This window comes from Nannobrachium achirus (genome assembly GCF_963921795.1).
Source record: "Nannobrachium achirus genome assembly, chromosome: 23".
Classification (NCBI taxonomy): domain Eukaryota; kingdom Metazoa; phylum Chordata; class Actinopteri; order Myctophiformes; family Myctophidae; genus Nannobrachium; species Nannobrachium achirus.
The window spans coordinates 8,982,916-9,004,025 of record NC_137830.1 but is presented as its reverse complement, the minus strand read 5'-3'; the positions used below and the strand labels follow the sequence as shown (position 1 = coordinate 9,004,025).

General features: G+C 42.1%; 2 protein-coding genes across 2 annotated transcripts in view; both read right to left on the bottom strand.

The window, feature by feature from the left end:
- Positions 1 to 9,871, bottom strand: part of usp15 (ubiquitin specific peptidase 15) — an 89,665-nt gene extending 79,794 nt beyond the window's left edge. Inside the window, exons 1-3 of the mRNA XM_080754599.1 lie at positions 9,767 to 9,871; positions 6,639 to 6,766; positions 2,544 to 2,674 (exon numbers count right to left, since the gene is read on the bottom strand). Of these exons, the coding sequence (XP_080610725.1) occupies positions 2,544 to 2,674; positions 6,639 to 6,766; positions 9,767 to 9,861 (354 nt within the window). The 5' untranslated portion in view covers positions 9,862 to 9,871. The remainder of the gene's footprint in view (positions 1 to 2,543; positions 2,675 to 6,638; positions 6,767 to 9,766) is intronic.
- An 8,400-nt stretch (positions 9,872 to 18,271) lies between these two features.
- Positions 18,272 to 21,110, bottom strand: part of LOC308308733 (protein phosphatase 1H-like) — a gene marked incomplete at both ends in the record, with an annotated part of 30,458 nt that continues 27,619 nt past the window's right edge. Inside the window, 4 exons of the mRNA XM_080754187.1 lie at positions 18,272 to 18,419; positions 19,112 to 19,263; positions 19,868 to 19,975; positions 20,462 to 20,525. Coding sequence (XP_080610313.1) covers positions 18,272 to 18,419; positions 19,112 to 19,263; positions 19,868 to 19,975; positions 20,462 to 20,525 — 472 coding nt within the window. The remainder of the gene's footprint in view (positions 18,420 to 19,111; positions 19,264 to 19,867; positions 19,976 to 20,461; positions 20,526 to 21,110) is intronic.

The following is a 21,110-nucleotide window of genomic DNA, read 5'->3' as shown; positions in this document are numbered from 1 at the left end:
CACGCGTCATAGCAGTGCGCGCTCACCGCGCTGACTGGATGTGTTTTGTTTACGTGCCTGTGTGCATGCATGCTTGACACGAAAGCTCGCTTGTTAATGGCAGCGTCGCCTCGTGTGCAGTGATTTTGCCAAGATTGACAATAAAACAACACAAAATACATCGTCGTTAATGCGACACCCGTGGATGCGGTGGGGAGGGAGAGATCGAGGCAGACCAAAGCTCCTCCACATTGATACACTAGCCTGGGGTGCCAGCCAGCCAGAGCGCTACCACTACGTTCCATGGACTTTAAATTGTCACTCCGCTTCTAGTCTCTAGAGAACAGACTCTGTGCTAACGCAAGGAAGAGCAATTATAAGTATTATTAGGGCTTTGATGCAAGTTCTGATGGGTGCAGCTGCATAAGTTGTTGCTTAAAGTAATGCCCCGTTGTGTTGTGCACTCCTGAGTCTCCTCTCAGCTGCTGCTTAGCGAAAACAAAAAAAAAAGTGAAAAAAGTCGATCGACGCGTCGATTTTCGGCCGCGACGCGTCGATTCATAAATAATGCGTCGATTAACATCCCTACATAAGACAGACCTCTAAAGCAGGGTTTCCCAAAGTGGGTCCTGTGGCACCCTAGGGTGCTGTGATGCCAGTCCAAGGGTGCCTCAGAATAATTTGATAACAGTTGGAATTCATCAATATCACTTCATCAATATCACTTCACTATGCTTAGTAAAACAGACCTGATTTTCACTGTACTTGATGAGTTATTTTTCCATCCACGGCCAACTCTCTTCACCAAAAAAATAGCAGATCTACAACGTGACGTGTTGTGACGCATTGTGACGTGTTGTGAGCTTGTAGATCGGCTCTTTTTGGTGAACCTTCCCACCAGAGTAGGGACCCTGAGGTTCAAGTGTAGCCTGCTTCCAGACCATAGACCCCGCCCACTCTCGGAGTGGACCCTTTCTCTGGTCTGGAGCCGAGTACAGGAATCGGCATTTATTTTCGGCTGCTCCAATGAGCGTGGGGGGTGGGGGTGGGTCGAACGAATATCCAATCTGCGCAGCAGTTGAAACGATTCAAACGAAGTTCACACACACAGGCAGGCTGAGGAAGGCACACACACACACCAAGCTGTGAATGGTGATTACATGCCTGGTGGCAGTTCTGTGTGGAAGCAGTCACTGGCACAGACAGAGACACACACACACAATCACACACACACTCCGCGACCGTGCGTCATGTCCACCGTGCGTCTCGATCACCGTGCGTCGCGATCACTCGTGCGCGTGCACGCTCGCAAAAAAGTCCCTCCCCTGTAAAAAAAAAAACAGTTTCAGACTACTGCGTGGTCTGAGATCAGGCTAGTTCAAGTGGTTATAAGTATAAAGTTATTTTCAGTCAGTTCTGATGGAAACTGATATTTCTCAGTGACATAGCCAACCATATCTCAGGTAGAGATGTGCATATTTACTTTATTGTTTCGTAATAGGATGTAAGATTCAAAAAATTAACATCGTAATTTAGGGATGAGAAGGTTATATTTACAGGGGTACCCGGAGTCAAAAAAGTTTGAAAACCCCTGTTGTAAAGAGTGCATTTGGTACGCTCTCATTTCACTCAACACAAATCCATTCAACAAATTTTTTTCCAGATCTACAAGCTCAATGTGCGTTGCCTCGCAACGTGCTGTGAGCTTGTTGGCGAACATTTTGGTGAACATCCCCCCAGAATAGGCATGACAAGGGTTTACATTTTTGTTCACCCCCAAAATGACTTTTTTTTCTATTGATTACCGTAGTCACGCCATGGAGACTTGAGTTCAATAAAATAAAAATAAAAGTTGTATTTGTCGAATTCCTAATACAAAAAAGGTATTATAGTAAGTTTACCCTTATTGATTCTGGATCGGGACCCAAATGCATTTGTGTGAGAATCAATGGTGGTAAATTGACTTGAACCTCAAATCGTTGCTTCTAGGGGGTTCCCTGGAACAACAGGTTTTCGAGGTCCGCAGCCAAATACATATAATTCTAGGGGTCCTTGACACGAAAGAGTTTGAGAACCACTGATCATAGAGATAGAAGACATGTGTATTAGGGCTGTCACGATTATGACATTTTACATTACGATTAATTGTCACTCAAATAATTGCGATTAACGATTTAATTGTGTTTTTGTCGTTGACAATTACATTTCTGTTTGGCTTTTAGGCTTTGAAGTTGCACGTGGAAGATATGACACATAACGAAAATATACAAAGAAATTACTGACATATTTGACAACTTCATACTTAAAAAAGAACATTGATAGTGGAAATAGCCGGTCTACAAGCTCACAACGCGTCGCGACGCGTTGTGAGCTTGTAGATCTGCTATTTCCACTATTTTTACATGGAAACGATTATGACGATTGTGAAAAGTAATCACAATTATGTCAAATAATCACGATTAGACGATTATGTAATAATTGTGACAGCCCTACGATGTGTAGACTCGGGTCATCGGGTCTAAAGAGGACAGAGGAATAAGCTGAACACATGGACAGGGCTGTACCTTGCGTGAGATGGGCTCCTGGGAGTCCATGAGGCCGTACCAGCTGAGCAGCTTGTTCCATCCCTCCGTGGGGACCAGGATGTAGTCCAGCTCATCAATGAGGTGCTCCTTGATGGCCAGAACGTCACCGTCTAGAGAGAGAGAGAGAGAGAGAGAGAGAGAGAGAGAGAGAGAGAGAGAGAGAGGGATGAGGGAGAGGGAGAGGGAGAGGGAGAGAGAGAGAGAGAGAGAGAGAGAGAGAGAGGGGAGGGATGAGGGAGCAGTTGATTAGGGACGGGAAGATATGAAAATCTCATGTCACGATTATTGTGACAAAAGAAATCGCGATTTACGATATTACCGCGATAATCAAAATCTATTATCCTGGAACAAAGAGTCTACAAGCTTGTGAGCTTGTAGATCGGCTATTTTTTGGGGGAAAGACATTTGATGGAGAGTGAAAAAAAGACTGTATCAAGTACCTTTTACCACTTATAAATTGATCCCAGTGCATGACGGAGGACGACATCACGATGAATTAAATCTCCACAATACGATTATCGTGAGTGTTTTTTATCACGATAAACGATAATATCGCTTATCGTCCCATCCCTATTCCTAACACAATGTACTCCCTAATCGGGAGATAAGTGACCGCCAGGTCGCATACACAAACTTTAGAAGGCAATGGTAGCCAATCAGGTGGGAATATGGGAAATGAATTGAGTTTTTGTAGTTGACAATTACATTTCTGTTTGGCTTGTAGGCTTTGAAGTTGCACATGGCAGAATGGCAGATATGACACAGTATCAATATACAAAGAAAACACTGAAAAATGTGACAACCTTATACTTAAAAAAGAACATTGATAGTGGATCTACAAGCTCACAACGTGTCGCGATGCGATCTACATGTGAGCATGTAAAACATAGCCATGAATTCAAGTCTCTGTGGGGTGATTAGTCGAAATAAGTGCGTTTTTGGGTGAACTTAAAGCACACAAAAGCGTCTAGAATCAAAAGTAGCAGATCAACAAGCTCGAAACAAGGCCCGAAGCGACGCGCTCCGAGCTTGTAGATCTGCTACCTTTGCTCAAGAAAAATATATTTTGAATCCCAAAGTAGGGGGGAAACTAGTAGGTAGGGCTGTCACGATATGACATTTTACAGGACGATTAATTGTCACTCAAATATTTGCGATTAACGATTTGTGTTTTTGTTGTTGATAATTACATTTCTGTTCGGCTTTAGGCTTTGAAGTTGCACATGGTAGATATAACACATAACCTAAATATACAAAGAAATTACTGACATATTTGACAACTTTCTACTTAAAAAATAACATCGATAGTGGAAATAGCCGATCTACAAGCTCACAGCGCGTCGCATCGCGACGCGTTGTGAGCTTGTAGATCGGCTATTTCCACTATTTCTGAAAATGTTTGTTAATGTATGAACATTTTTCAACATTCACGATTATGACGATTATGACAAAATACTTGCGATCATGTCAAATAATTGCGATTAGACGATTATGTAATAACTGTGACAGCCCTATATCCCAAAGGTAACATTTTTGGACAAATGAGGTTTTTCCACCCAAGGGAGACAATATGTAAGCTCAAAAGCAAGAGAAAGGTAGAAAAACAGACCATTTCTACTGTTCTGCCCTTAAATGGCTGTCTTTCACACAAAAGGCACAAAAAAAAGGGGGTAAAAAAAAGTATTGTATTGAGGGAGAACTTTCTACACGACGACAACAATGTCAACAATGTGCCTTTGTTCCCTCCTTCCCTCTGAATTCTCTCCATCAATGACTTCAACAACTCCTATTATTAGACTCAACTTGGCGGTTTGGGCGAGCTGACCCTGAATAAAAAGGTGACAATATTTTTCAAAAGCCCCCGGCACCGAGTGCCGCGCTGCGAGCTTGTAGATCTGCTATTTTTGAAAAATCGTGAAAAAGTGTGCAATTCTTTGAATATCTTTGACCCGACTTCTAAATCCTTCCTCTAAATCAGTGTCTCAAACTTTTTCATGTCAAGGACCCTCAAAATTACAGGTATTTAGCCACGGAACCCCATCTCAAAATATGTTGTCCCAGGGACCACCCAGAAGCAAATATTTGAGTTACAAATGTTCGCTTTTAAATAGATATATTCAAAGACTTGCAAAGAAAAATCGTGATTTTTCAAAAATAGCAGATCTACAAGCTCGCTGCGCGCAGCGAGCTTGTATATCTGCTATTTTTCAATGGTTAAAGCAGTCAATAATCCTAGGCCTAAATGGGTTAAGAAGACATGAATCCTAACAGTTTTCTGAAAACGTATGCTCCCAGAAGCAAAGATTTTAGTTAAAAAGGGTCACTTTAAAATGTAAAGATTTGCACAACAAAATGTTCACAATCTTTCCAAAAAGAAAATTGCAGAATCAGCTGTTTTTGATTAGACAAAGAATAAAATAACGCTTCTTTTAGCTAACATCTAAAATGACAAAAAATGCTTTCCCAGATTTAATAGCTGTCAAAAATAGTCACCTCGATGACATAGGCAGAAAGTAAAACTATATTTTTTCATGAGTCATCATGTTCATCTGCCTTCATTTGTGTCTGCCTAACACTGCTGCTTCATCCTGAATTATTGCCTACAGTATGTTCTCAGAAATTCAAAGTCATTATTTTCTGTCAAGAATTTGCCCAAGTCATTTTTGGAATGTAACAAGCATTGTGATTGTTCCAATTAATTATTTGTACCGTTTGAGTACATACTTGCATTCCATATTCCATCCTCATGTACTCAAATGCTGAATGAATGTGACAGAGAAACAGTCTGCCTTGAGTACATATTTATAACATACCGTAATGCAACGTGTTTGATAATGTGACAGCTGAAACTATTGTAAAGTAGTCTGTCGTGACTAGGGATGGGTATCGTTCACCTTTGAATCGATACGATACTTTTTTCGATACCTGGGAATCAATACGATACCTTTTTCGATACCATTTTCGATACTTTTTATTTATTATTATTATTATAATTATTATTTGCCTTTTTCTATGGGCTATTTTACCACAATAGGTTAATAAGCCAGTTATTCAGCCATTTTTGTATAGACGTTGGAGAATCATCATAATAATAAACATTATAGGCTATTGTCGGCTATTTTCACAGTAGGCTAATGAGTGTAGCCTATTAAAGCAGTCATTAAACTTTCAGTAGCCCAACTGTTACAGATGTGACCGGCCAGGGGTGTGTTCAAGAGTATCGAAACAAGGTATCGTTCGTTTTTACCTGAACCGATACTCGATAGTATCGACGTCATGCGATCAATACCATTAAAAGTATCGCTGACGATACCCAACCCTAGTCGTGACTACCAAATGCATGTAGTTTTAACATAATTCAGCACTACAGCCCATTGTTTGGCCCCGGCCCCAACTCATTTTAGTGAAGTCAGTAATATGGCCCCCTGGAAAAATGTTCTGCCCACCCCTGCCCTAGGACAGTGGTTCTCAACCTTTTCAGGCTGCGACCCCCAAAATAATCATATTTTAACTGGGGGACCCCCCACCCTGACGAGCACTAAGAGTTGAAGCATTACATTTTGTATAACACGTTCTATTGTGAAAATATGATCTACATGTGAGCATGTAGATCTTCTATTTTCACAATTTCATTTTTTAGAAATGTGCATATACCCGCTATACACTTAAACTTTATGTTGGTTTGTTTACTGAGTGAGAAAACAATGTTGCACATTAAGTTAATCATCTTGGGACCCCCAAAACCCACATGTTGAGAACCACTGCCTTATTGGCTAAATTCACAAACTTTCAACTGAATGAATTAAATACATCATACAAGAACAATGTAAATAGGTCAACAAAAGTAATATGTTTAGTGTTTTCTTTTTCTTTTTCAAATTCAATGCTAAATGCCACTTTCACTTTCAATTATTCAACTCTTATGCAAACCTGGATGCAGTTTGCATCCACCTGCATGGCTCGTCCCAGACCCCCTGTTGAAGACCCCTGCACTAGCATTAGAGGAATACATTGTATTGTATGTATATTTGCTCTTTATAAATGGACCGAAATAAAACGTATTACTCCTCTTACCTCTGAGAAGCCCCGAGTTGTCCACGGGTCCTGGGTAGACATTCTGGTCTCCCATCTGGTATTTGTCCCAGCTGTCGAATCCCACATATTTCTTCCACTGTTTGAACCAGTGACTGTCGACGAGGTACCTGTGGACAGGAGAGGAGAGAAGAACCAGTTAACCAGTGACAAGGCAAAGCCGTTGTGATTTAGTGACATGGTGACTACATTCAGGGAATACAACAACTCACCCGCAAAACACGCTCGCCAGGGGTCAAACCTCGGGACCCTGACCCGGGACGGACCATGTATTCCTAAACGTATCCTCAGGAAAACTATGCCTAAAGCTAAGCTATATTCCTTAACTTAATCTCAGTAAAACTATGCTTAAAACCCTTCGCACACAGACACGTTTTTCTCACACGGAAAAAACGGACGATTAATTTTTTTTTTAAAGAAAACAATGATTCTCTATGACCTCATGCACACCGGCTCCGAATTTGCCATGCGACAGGTGGCTGCGGCTGTGCGTTTTTTTCCCGATCGAACCCAGTTCGATTTGTGCGTCTATTTGTCGCATTCGGTAAAAACTCACTGAGCTCCTTTTATGACTCTTCTTCGGATCCGCAGTGTGGATTCCGCACAGCCTTGCACACCAAATCCAATGCGTTGTTTTAATCATGCAGCAAACGGAAAGAAACGCAACGTGTGTGCAAAGCCCTTAAACCTAACCTTATTCCTAGACATAACGTCAGTAAACAATGTAACCATTAAACAATGCCCAGACCTAACCCTATTCCTTAACTTTACCTCAGTAAAACTATGCCTAAACCTAACCTTATTCCTAAGTGTGAGCTCAGTAATATAACCTCAGCTAAACAAATACAAGAAGCACTGGGGGCGAGCAGTTCACAGGGAAAATGGGGTGAGTGCGAAAATGTGAGTGTTTTGGGGCGAGCATTTCTGGTTACCCATTCAGGGGGGCTACACAACACGTTAAGACAGTTGTTATTATTCTTCGTAGGACTACATTCACACATTGATTGATTGATTGACTACATGTTGTGCTTCAAGAGGAAGAAGCTCAACAAGGAACGTTCTCAGAACCTGTGGAGCTGGTTGTAGGAGACACTGATGGATGGATGACAGGCACACACTGACACTAGGGCTGCAAGATATGGACAAAATGTCATATCACGTTATTCATGCCAAATATTTTGAAAATCGATACGATATTAACGTACAGATTTCACATATTTAAAGCGTTGCAAGAGTGAAAACTAAGCATTATTCAAAAAAAAGAGCAAGTCAATATTACTCAATTGATTTTGATTGATTTGATTGATTGATTTTAGGTGCTATTGGGGCAATATTGGGTTTATTCTAAAAATTCGCCCAGGGCGATATAGTTTCCTTTCACGATCACGATACTGATATTGCGCACGTTCATATCTCGATAACGATACGATAACAATATATTGTGCAGCCCTAACTGACACAACGACAGACTGCCGGATGACAGACACACACTGGTCTGTTGGCTGAACTGACACAGACTGACTGACACACACACACAGCACAGACTGAGTGACTGACACAGAACACAAGGCACAAACAACACAGACACACACACACACACACACACAACACAGACACACGCAGCACAGATTGAGTGACTGATATAGACAAACAACACACACAGCAACAGCAGTGAATGAGTAGGATTGTATTTTAATTTTAATCATTTATGCTGTTATACCCTGTGTTGTTTTATCACTAATGTAACGTATTGTAATGTTATGTAATATTATGTTCTTATGCTGGAGTCTTGGAAGATTAGCCCCATGGGCTAAAAGAGATCCACATCAAATCAAATCAAATCAAATCAAGCACAGACACAGCAGACTAATGGATGACGACAGACAGACAGACTGACAGACACAGACTGATAGCTGACAGTTCTACACAAACAGACATACAGACTCACAGATAGGGATGGGACGATACACGATATTATCGTTTATCGTGATAAAAAAACACTCACAATAATCGTATCGTGGAGATTTAATTTATCGTGATATCGTCCTCTGTCATATATTGACATGCACTGGGATCAATTCACCTTTTATTTGCAGAGCTGCATATCCGGTACCACTTAAACCCCCTATAATTGGTAAAAGGTACAATATACATGCTTCAAAAAAAATAGCTGATCTACAAGCTCACAACGATCTGCTATTTTTTGGCAAATGTTCCGCCCCAGGATAATGGATTTTGATTATCGCGATAATATCGTAAATCGCGATTTCTTTTGTCACAATAATCGTGATATGACATTTTCATATCGTCCCATCCCTACTCACAGACAACACAGACTGATGGTTGACAGACAGACAGACAGACAGACAGACAGACAGAGTGACAGTCACAGACACAGACAGACAGACTAACAGTGACAGTGCTGTGTCAGTAGTTCAGGACAGGACAGGTTGCTGTCAGTCAGTCTGTCCCCCAGCCCAGCCAGCTGCCTCTGCTCTGGGCTTGTCTCTGACAGGTGCTGCCATCATGCTAGCACCACCCTGCCTTCCTCTGTCTCTGTCTAAACTCAACACTCACTGCCCAGTGGAGCTCAGCTCAGAGCCGGCCTGTCATGTCATGCCGTGCCGTGCCGAACACACTCCCTGACAGACAGATACAGACAAGAGGTGTTATAAACCTACATAAAACCCCCAAGATAGGAGAGAACTTCTTGTTGTTGTCACTGCTGTGCTGTCTGTCTGTGGCTTCTTCCCATGTTAGCCAACGTTAGCCGCCGCTAGGCTAACACACAACACACAGTCACTCACTCACTCACTCACTCACACATTCACACAGGAGAAAGATGACAGCTAGGCTAACACAACAACACATACACACACAGTAGAAATAATGACAGTTAGAGCTAGGCTAGGCTAGGCTAACAGCTCGCTAGCCCCGTATAAGAACAACTGTCAACACAAACACCGGGGCGGCCCCCGGTCTCCAAGCCGCCTCCCCGACACCTCTCCCCGGCGTGCCGCTGGTCCCTGACAGCCCCCACCCCCCCACTGTACGGGCCTGTCAGGGGGTCCCCCGGCCCCCCGCGGACCCCCCACGGACCCCTCACTCACCATGTGTCTCCCTTGCGGAGCTGGGTCTTCAGCAGGGCTTGCAGCTCTCCTCTCTGGGTGTCCAGATCAGCCACGGCTGCTCCTCCTTCCGCCATCTTTCCTCCTGCTGACCTGCGGACATCACCCTGCTCTGGCCCCGCCCCCTACAGCCCCGCTGCATGCTGGGAGAGGAGAGTGGGCGGGGCTGGGGTGACGTCATCTTCATAACTGGGGGTCCATGCTGGGGTCAGTGGGGGGAGCACTTTTAATCCACTATAATTATTTTGAAAAACTTGAATAACTAAAGTTTATTTACTTTGAAGATATGATTGATTGATTGATTGATTGATTGATTGATTGATTGAAGCATTTCTTAGAAGTTTGCATAGGTAAAAGAGGTACAGTTTCATGACAGTTGCTCAGGAAACAGGGGTCCCTTTTTTAACTCATATAAACGTTTTATTTTTTTATTTTTCTTATAGCCTACTATTTATCGTTAAATCGTAGGCCTATTGAAGAAAAATAAATCTGCTATTTGTTCCAAAAGGTTTACCCTGTATATAAAATGACCCAATGTGACATTGCTCTGTTTATAGCATGGGTCTTCAACAGGGGGTCCGGAACCCCTAGGGGGTCCTCAGAGTTACTACAGGGGGTCCTCCAAATTTTGTAGATCGGCTATTTTTGGCAAAGCGCTTTGGTGTAGAGGGGAAAAAGAGCAGACTAAATACAGAGTTAAAGGTCAAGTTTATTAAGTATTGACAGTTCAAGTGGTTAAATATCTGAAAACACAAATTGACATGAATCCAAAATGCAATGATGATTGTGCTGTCAAACGATGAAACTATATGGAATCTATGAAAAGGTTGTGGAGGTCCCTGCTTCATCTCTCTCTCAACTAAGGGGTCCTTGGCCTGAAAACGTTGAAGAAGAAATAAAGGATAAAATAAAATAAAAAGTCCATATATGGTCATTCCCAGAAAAGAAAAAAAAAAAGTTTATGCCAATAAATGGAGATTTCTGATGTCATAAATCCCAGGCCGAAAATGAGAATATATGGAGATTACACCCATATTTCTTGGGGGCAGGACTGCCAGTTCTCAAGATGTGGAACCACTTCTCAAGTTCTATATCTTACCACCAGGGGTCACCAATGTGTTCATACACGGACTTGATAGGACCTAATTGATTGATTGATTGATTGATTATTGAGAATTTTATTAGAATTTTGCATAAGAAAAGGTACAGTTTCGTGACAGTACAGTTCACTGGTACAAGGTCAACTAAAAGGATATGCTCAGGAGATTGATATCCTTAACTCATATAACAACCCATGACATTAAATATATCAAACTCAAAGTCTTGGAAAAGACACTCTTAATAATAACTGCAAGCAGAAGGGGGGAAAGAAAGATCACACAGTACTACCGAAACATTGTTGATTGATTGTTTTTTATTATTATTTTACAGTATCTGTAAGCATTTATCTTCATTTCTGGAGAGAGAGAGAAAAAAAGGAAGAGACACTGAAGGTAAACATTGTATTCTTCGCTGGAGGACAAAAAACATGAAAAATATCTCTTTTTGTTGTTTTCAACTTCCTACAGTAAGTTAACGTTTTCGATTTTTACAAAGACATTCACAACGAAAGAAGATAGAAGACGGAAGTCTTAAAAATGGCCGTCTGGAATGAAACGGCCTCGCTTCAGTCAAGTATTTATTTACAGCTTGACGTCCCACTGTTGATGGGTTGTGAGTAAATATCCCTATTTCTTCAGTTCATGGCGCAGAGAATGAGTTAATACATAAAAAAGCGAAGGAATTCCATAAAAGATGTATACAAAAAAGAGCTAGTGAAAATAGACAATCTTCTTGTTGTACGTGAGCTTGTAGATCGTCTATTTTCACTGGTTTGGGTCCCTGGGAGACTTGAAGCTAAAAAGTTTAAATCAGTGGTTCTCAACCTGTGGGTCGGGACCCAAATTCCCCAAATTATTTTGGGGGGTCCCCATATGATTAACTTAATGTGCAACATTGTTTTCTCACTCAACAGTAAACAGACCAGCATAAAGTTCAAATGTATATAGAGGGTATCTGCACATTTCTAAAGTGACAATTAAAGGACCAACCCTAGATCTTTTTAATACCTCCAAAATAAAAAGAAATTAACATTGGCCAAATTGTCAAATATCAGAAGCAGAAATTGTGAAAATAGCCGATCTACATGCTCACAACGGCGTTGTGAGCATGTAGATCGGCTATCTCCACAATAGCACCGTGTTAAACAAAAATGTAATGCCTCTACTCCTCCAACTCCAAGTAGTGCTCGTCAGGGTGGGGGGGTCCCCGGTTAAAATAATGATTATTTGGGGGGTCGCGGCCTGAAAAGGTTGAGAACCACCGGTCTACAGAATAGTGTAAATGAGGTCGCTGGGGGTCAACGATTGATCGACCCCCAACAACCACCTCCCTCCCTTCCCCCAAAAAAGAAAAGAAAGAAACAAAATGTAGAGCCATGATGATGATGATGATTCCAGGTGCAGAACTTCTTCACAGAACATACGTTTTCAAAGAGGGGAACATGATTGATGTCATGGGCAGAACGTTAATACGCGTTTCCCTTTAATAAGTGCCATCTCACTTCCACAGCACTGACAAGTTTATGAAACAAATTCTAGATCAAGTTGTTCACCACCTATAGCGCACGCACACACACACACACACACACACACACACACACGCACACACACAGACTTAACCTGAGTTGGATGACCACACATACTGTACATACACATGGGCGGCATAAAATGTAAAATAAATAAATAACATCTTCATCATCACTGTCGTCACATTCATTCATCAATGAAGAAACAGAAAGAAAGGCTTGGAAGTTTCCAAGGAATAATGAACATTCAACATTCAACACAAGCTACACATAATTATTATAACATAAGGCCCCCAAAATCACCCGTTTTCTGACTTTCAGCACAACATTCTATACCGTCTCTGTCGGGTGGAAACCTCAGTCGTTATGTAGGCTACTCAACTGTTACTTTTTCAGATTCAAATTAAAAAATATACCAAAAGTAGCAGATCAAAAAGCTTGAAACGCGTCCATAGACTAAAAAAATATGGACGATGCAAAGCCATTGGTTTCTATGCGGCGAAAATGACACTTTTTTGTCACTTGTAAGTTGTATGGGTGTCGCCATCATTGTTTGAATGGTACCCAAGGAATCATAAGGAATGCTATTGGCTGCCAACGGTCACGTGCAACCGCAGGGATACATGGGAGAATGTGGTGTTGAGCATCCCGAAATACACCACATGAAGAAGAACACAGCCGGCTGGTATCAGTTTAGTTGGCCACGCCCCCTGCAACTTTATCATCAATTTGAACACATGGGACCATATTTGCACAAAACGCATATCATGGTAATTGAAAGGCAGTTTTTCGAGTCCAGGGGAGAAAAAATCTTTTTGGTACCTCGCGGGGGGAAAACAGTGCAACTAGCGGCCAATCATGGGATCTTTCTCTTCCGGGAAAGCTTCATGAATAATCCAGCCAACAACACCCCTGAACGCGCCGTGAGCTTGTTGATCTGCTACTTGTTATGCTTTTGAGTGATGCCGTTAGCGTGATCAAGTATAAAAAAATAAAATAAAATAAAATTAGAACATTTTCTGCCCCAACAGCAACAATGTCCATGCTTGATGATGCCCCGTCTCTTTTAAAGGAATAATTCACTTTCAAACATGTTGGGGTTAATTTCTTTCCTTGTTTTTCTTTTAACGATATTTTCTGGGATTTTTCCATTCTTATTTACAGTATACAGTAGATTGACATGAAACAGGGAGACAGAGAGATAGGGAGTGACACTCAGAAAGGTTCGTCTGGATCGGGACTCGAACCCGTGACACGTTGCCAGGCCACACTGTTAGCCCAGGTTGCCCAAACCGCCGTGCAAGTTGTCCGCGTCATTGTGGGTCATTTTAACGACCCAGGCAGTTTTTAAGTTGCTCGATTCAATATTAATATATATATATATATATATATATCTTTGAGGGTCATTGTATCAGACACATCCCCTTCCTGTACTTTCGTATAATTTCTTTGGATAATGATCTTTTTTTTATATATATAATTCTCCTTAGAAGGATCAATATCAGTAACGAGAACCAAAGACGTCTGTTTTCAGTGAATCCATCAGGGTTAAAATGGAGTTCAAATCGGTTTGTATAGGATTCAAATGAATATCAAATATCTAAATACTGAATCAAACAACTTAAAAACTTCCTGGGGTAAACACAGAAGCCGGGGTAGATGTTATAATGACCCCTAAACATGTTTGACAGTGAAATATCCCTATATTAAAGAATGTTCTGTTTGGAATTGTTATGTGAAAGCATGTAGTCTAAATAACACCCAAAACCTCTGGAACATTAAAACAATAAAGATTACAGTTGTACAGAAGTGTAAAACAAAACACATCTCCAGTGTCACGCAATGTATGCAAAATGCTGATGTAAAAATAAATAAATATGGAATGGATACGGAGAAGGCTGGTTTGCATCACATATGAAACTAATCCATCACAATACATGTTACGGTCACTTCAACCACGCAGGCCTGAAGCAGCACTTGGTAGAAGTTTGGGTTGTGTGGTTAGTACCGTTGCCATGATGGAAATCCAACATAATATTGGCCAGATATCTTCAATAGTTGAATAGAAATAGTTTTACAAAATAGTCTCCTGATTACCTTGCACAGTTAAAACAGCTCTTTTAGTAATCTCTCAAGGCAGACTCTGATGCTGAAAAGGAACAAAACAGCGAGGGTGTTCCCTTTTATTTGACGATGGTTAGCCAGATTGCTCTTTTAGAAGCACATGAAGCAGATTCTGTTCATGTGACAGTTTAGTTACAGTGATTTCTGGGCTGGGAATATCATTCTACAGAGATGCGTTATTATTTGGGGAACATCTATGAACATGTTTACTTTTTTTTTAGTTTTCACATTCGTCCTTGTCGGGTGGAAACCTTGTATGTCCAAGACCGTTCGTTTTGTATTTATCATTTTAAAAATGAACCAAACTAGTGAAAACAGCCGATCTACAAGCACACAACGCCTCGCGCCGCGAGGCGTTGTGTGCTTGTAGATCGGCTGTTTTCACTACATTTGCGCGGCAGCCTTCTATGATGAAGCAGGGGTTTGCTTGGTGAAAAAAAGGACACATCTGAAACCTGGAGATACGAGGTTTCTGCCCGACAGTGACGATATAATGACATGCCAGGTTGACAGTGGTTAAATAATGCAGATAATTGTGATCGCCAGCCAGAATAAATCAACTATGGAACAGAATGGCACACATTGATTGATTGATTGATTGATTGATTGAATCATTGATTGATATAACAACAGTGAACTGCATCTCCCAACGAGAACGTTCTTCTTCAAGGGTTCTGTCAGAACTGCCATGGGTTTCTAAACGGCAACAGGTTTCTAAACTGCAACAGGTTTCTAAACTGCAACAGGTTTCTAAACTGGCTGAGTCCGTGCAAGGAGCACGTTCAGAGTGAAACAACATTCTTCTTTGGACAACGTTCAAACAACATTCTTGGCCGCGAGTTTGTAGCTTGTTTTAAACTTCAGGTCAAAGGCTAAAAACATGGCAGACTATTAAGCAACACAGCGGCACGAAACACATTAATAATGAGATTCTCATTAGGTGTCCAGAGACAAGGGTTAATTAATGAGCATCTGATAGACAGTGAACCAACCATTATTATTTTGATTAGCTGCAGTTTTGTTGCTATTGCCAACATGACTGTGTACTTTAAGGTCAGCCTTATGCAGCTGTGTTGCTTACACCAGGGGTTTTCAAAGTGGGTGACAGGGCACCCTGGGGTGCCGCGACGGCAGTCCAGGGGTGCCGCGAGATCATTTGATAATATTTGGAATTTATTTGGACACTTGAAAAAATATTTAGTATCATTTTAAACTTGAAGTACAAAGTTATTTTCAGTCAGTTCTAACCAAAATGGCTATTATCTCAACGTTTTCCTCGCAACATAATCACTAAAATATTGTCAATGTCGGGCAGAAACCTCGTATCTCCAAGTTTCAAATGTGTACGTCTTTTGGTAAACCAAGGCCCTGCTTCATCATCTAAGACTGTCGCACAAAACTAGTGAAAACAGACGATCTACAAGCACACAACGCCTCGCGATGCGAGGCGTTGTGTGCTTGTAGATCTGCTGTTTTCACTAGTTTAGTACATTTTATTGGACATATAAGGTTTCCACCCGACAACGACGATATGCTATAAATATAAGGTGCTGGGAGTGAAAATTATAATGTTGGGGTGCCTCGGATTAAAAAAATATATTTATGGGGTGCCCTGAGACAAAAAAGTTTGGGAACCCCTGGCTTACATCACTGTGCACTTAATTTCAGCGTAATGCAGCCTAATATGCTTTTTTTTGTTGTTTTCTTTTTCTCTGAAGTTTAACACAAACCACAAAACCAGTCTCAACTGATTGTTCACAGCAAATCCCTTAGTATTCCTTTCACTCATAGTGTAACAATGGAGCCAGAAGCTGACAGGTTTTGTACTGTGTGGTAAGAGTTCAAATTACATTATAAAAGGGCTTACACTGTAAACTACAATTACCTTCACATCGTTTCATGTTTTAACATTTATGGTAAAAATAAATACTAATAAAAAAGTGGTAAGACCGTAAGGTCGGGTCTATAATCACATTTATATCAATGCACTTTTAAGGCTACAGGGCACTCATTATACCTGTGTATAATCAACTTATAATAAAGAAACGTTATCTACTGTATGGTAAAGTTATAATGTGCTTTTCCACTGAGCTTATGGCACTTACGGTAAAATACATCATAAACCTTGTTATTAGTTGTTAGGCATAATTATAAACATTTATAGTGAGTGTTATGATGCCTGATTTATTTAGTGCATATAACACATTATAAATGTGATTAGAATGCATTATAAATGTGATTTTAATGCATTAAAGACGCCACCTTAATATTAAGTCTTACCAGAAGTCCAGAACTCCCTCATAAGTTACGTATGTTCTACATTTACAGTACAAGTACAAACATAAACTCAACATTAGTTATGCCTTTTACCAGAAACACAATATTGCAACATAAAAAGAATGCTCATTTAAATCAACATTTTAACACCCTTTCACTGTTTGAAAATCCATCAGTTAGTGATATCCATGGTTATATTTCTGTATACTTCACCGTACGGTGGTGTTGTGAGGTGAAGTAGAGACCACTTTGGTGGAGGTGTTATGTAGTTACTGTGCCATGATGTAACAACAAAGGTGGAGCGAGAAATCTGAAATAATTTCGAAAAAAGTCACTCTTTTAGCCTGTGAATTAACTCAAACAAAGCTGATTCTGACAGTATGGGACATCACCAAACCCAGTAGCGTATGTATTATTTTATTTCTCGCATCATGGCATGGCAAACTCTAACCACACAACCCCAACCTCAACCGAAGTGCTCTTTCCCCTTTAATCATAACCATGGTTCCTACTGTAACTACAAGCCATGACGAGACATGATCGTTTCCACAACCAAAAACGAAACCCCATAAAACGCTGTGTTCATTACCAAAACCAGCAAAGAAGCCCTCCATCATCAGGATGGCTCCCTTTTCAGTTCCCGGATTTATTTACAACCTCCTGGCTTTGATGTGGCTCCTCCTACTGTACATGAGGTCATAGGAAGGGTCAGGCTCACGTCAGGTCAGCTCCAAAGCCCTCTGGACCCATGAGGAGTCGCTTAACACTGGCGGCATGGGAACGACGCCGCGCTTTAAAACTGGTCCGATCAATAGGATCAATAGGATCAATGGATGGGTCTATGGATTCCGCCTGCATGGCGATGTGGAGGTAACACTCACGCCGCAGCAAAGCGAGCGGACGGCTCGCTTCTGGAGACTACGTGACGACTGACATTAACAAAATACAAACAAAAACAGAAACTGCTCGACTGGTAGAAAGGAGAAAGAGGGCAGACAGAGAGAGAGAGAAAGAAAGGGATTGAGAGGATGGGGAGAAAGGCGGGGGAATCTTGACGAAATGTAGTAACAAGAGAAAAAGTGCTTGGATTGCCGTGGCACTGGTTCCAGCGTCCTACTGTACTGTACAGATCCCAAGGCCCCTGAAATCCCTTAAACCCATGTGGTTGAGCCCAGTCCCTCAGGGCTCTGTGCTAGTACAGTCCTTTCTGTCCTCCGTTATCGTGGGGGAAGAGAAGCTTTTCACAAAGGAAAATATCAGCTATTTCCCTTTGCGAAAGCTCTTTCCCCCCACGATACAGTATGCCGGGGTTTGTGAAAGCTTTCCCCTCGATGCGGGAACGCCGGGCTTTTTAGTGGTTAAAGGTCCAAGACCCAGGTGTCGGTCCCACCGAAGACCTGCCCCCCTCCCCTGGTTGCCCTCTCCCTCCCTCAGGGCAGCCGGTTGCCCCGTCCACCCCCTCAGGGCTGGGTCTGACCGTACATCAGCGGTATGACGAACACGGAGATGTCGTCTCCGGAGCCCAGCCTCTCGTTGGTGATCCTCCAGCCGCGGTCCCTCAGCACGCCGCGAGCCCTCATCACCAGCTCCTGAGCTGCCATGGTGTACCTGGAGGGAGCAGACAGAGAATACAATTTACAATTTAGACATTTAGCAGACGCTCTTAATCAAGGTAAGCAATGTAATACATCAATACACCAGTAAGACTCCCTAATCGATAAGCGACCATCAGGTCGCATACACAAACTTTAGAAGGCAATGGTAGCCAATCAGGAGGGAATATGGGAAATTTGACAGATCGATATTGATGACATGATTTTAGAGATACCGTGTACCGCTCTGCGTGATTTTCGGGCTAAATCTGTAGGAGCAGCGTCCAAAAATGTGTTTCACAAGAATCAGCTTCATGGTGGCGCTAGAAGAGGGCCATGCGAGAAATGAGGTGTGGAGGTTGTGGTTTGGCAACCAAGGAGTGTGTGTGTGCAACATGAATACATCAAATGCATCGAAATAGTAATCTAAGAAAAAACTTAGGTAGACCACGCACCTATCCAGTAAAAACAAACTTTATAAAAAAAATATATAAAGTACTATGGGCCGAGGTGGAGTCTGAAGAGGTGAGTCTTCAGTCCACGGCCGAAGCTAGGGAGTGAGTCTGCTGTCCTAAGTGTGTCAGGGACTTTGTTCCACTGTTTGGGGGCCAGGAGGGTTTTTAGAATAACTGTTATATCTCCATGGTGTACCAGCTGAGAGGACAGAGAAGTACAGTAAGTACAGTAGAGTACAGTAGAGTAACAGACCTGTGGAGGTCGTCGGGGTCGCAGTTGGCCAGGAAGCCGGTGACACACTCGGCCACTTCCTGGTTGGACAGGACGTCCCACAGGCCGTCTGTCCCCATCACCAGGACGTCGTCCGCTCCGTGCTCGTAGTCCGACAGGTTGTACACCCTGACCTGGAGAAGATATATACCATGACACACACAGTCCGACAGGTTGTACACCCTGACCTGGAGAAGATATATACCATGACACACACAGTCCGACAGGTTGTACACCCTGACCTGGAGAAGATATATACCATGACACACACAGTCCGACAGGTTGTACACCCTGACCTGGAGAAGATATATACCATGACACACACAGTCTGACAGGTTGTACACCCTGACCTGGAGAAGATATATACCATGACACACACAGTCTGACAGGTTGTACACCCTGACCTGGAGAAGATATATACCATGACACACACAGTCCGACAGGTTGTACACCCTGACCTGGAGAAGATATACACCATTTTTGTAAAATTCTCATTTAGACCTTTTCGCATATCTGTGTCACCCTAAATTTGAACCACTTTAACCATGATTTTATACCTTAACTATTTAAAAAATAGCAGATCTACAAGCTCACAGCACGGCACTAGATTTGTGCAAGTCGTTGTCCCAGTGACCACGCGCTACTGTTATTTAATATAAAAAATAAAAAATAAATCCCAACCTTTGTAGTGAAAAGCACTCGATGTGATAATAATTATATTATTATTGTTCTATTAACCTCGGGGCAGCAGGACAGGAAGGGCTTGATGTAGATGTTGGAGTCGTGGACTTTGAGGTCGTGGTCTCCCAGACCCCGCGTCACCCCGATGGTCGCCAGCACCCGCGCCTGGAAGCACAGGGGATGGAGTGAGTTCATGTGTTAGTGTACAGATGTGCCATGGCAAGACAGTAGATTTGGGCATTTGCAGATCTACTGTCTTGTAGATCGGCTATTTTTTGCTATTTTTATGACCTTCTCTGACTTCAAAGTTTAAATGAAGGTGGATTCTGCTTTTTAATGGGAATGGAGTGGTTTCTTGACATTTGTGAGTTTCTGCAAAAATACGCTCCATTCTCCATAAAAATGAGAAAGGCAAAACAGGAAAAACAATAAACTGTGGAAAAAAATGCAGGATATTTTCAGGAAAATATATACGTAAATGCTGAAGAGTTGAACAGGCACATCTGAAGAGTATTCACTCACTCCCTGCCTGGGTCTGTGGCAGAAAGGCAGTGACACACACACTGCACGCACGCACGCACACACACACACAGGGGCACGCACACATGCATGCACACACAAACACGCATGCACACACGCACAGTGACCCACCTTCTTCCCTTCACCGTATATGAGAGGAAACTTCAGATCGTCATCTTCTATGGTCTTATAAGCCCTGGGAGGGAGACGAAGGGTTGACACGTGAAACACACGTTTTGGGTGACACACAGACACTGTTAAATAGGTTCACACGGCACATCACGAAGCACACAGCGATTCAGGCCGATTCTCAGCATGAATGGAAGTTTAGTTTGGCTAAATTCCCAAGTCCCATACTCTAGAAAATAAACCTGTTGTTTGATAGATAACAAAGTTGTTGGCAATCATGACGTAAAAATAATATAAATCCATGTTACAAGCAGCTGCTATAGGCTACTGTAAGCAATATGTTTATCTTGCTTTCTTTTTTTTTTAAGATTTGTTTTGGGCTTCCATGCCCCTATTGATAGGACAGTAGACCGACAGGAAATGGGGGGAGATGAGGAGTGACACGCGGCAAAGGCCGTCCAGATCGGGAATCGAACCAGCGACGCCGTCAGGCATCATGCCTATGTGGCAATGCCTATGTGGTATGCGCTTAGACCAGCAGGCCAGTGGGCACCCCTTGTTTATCTTGCTTTCTTTGGGGTGAACTGTGACAAATGAACATTATATCCGCCAAAATAAATATCCATGTAACTATGTAGTTATGCGATGCTTT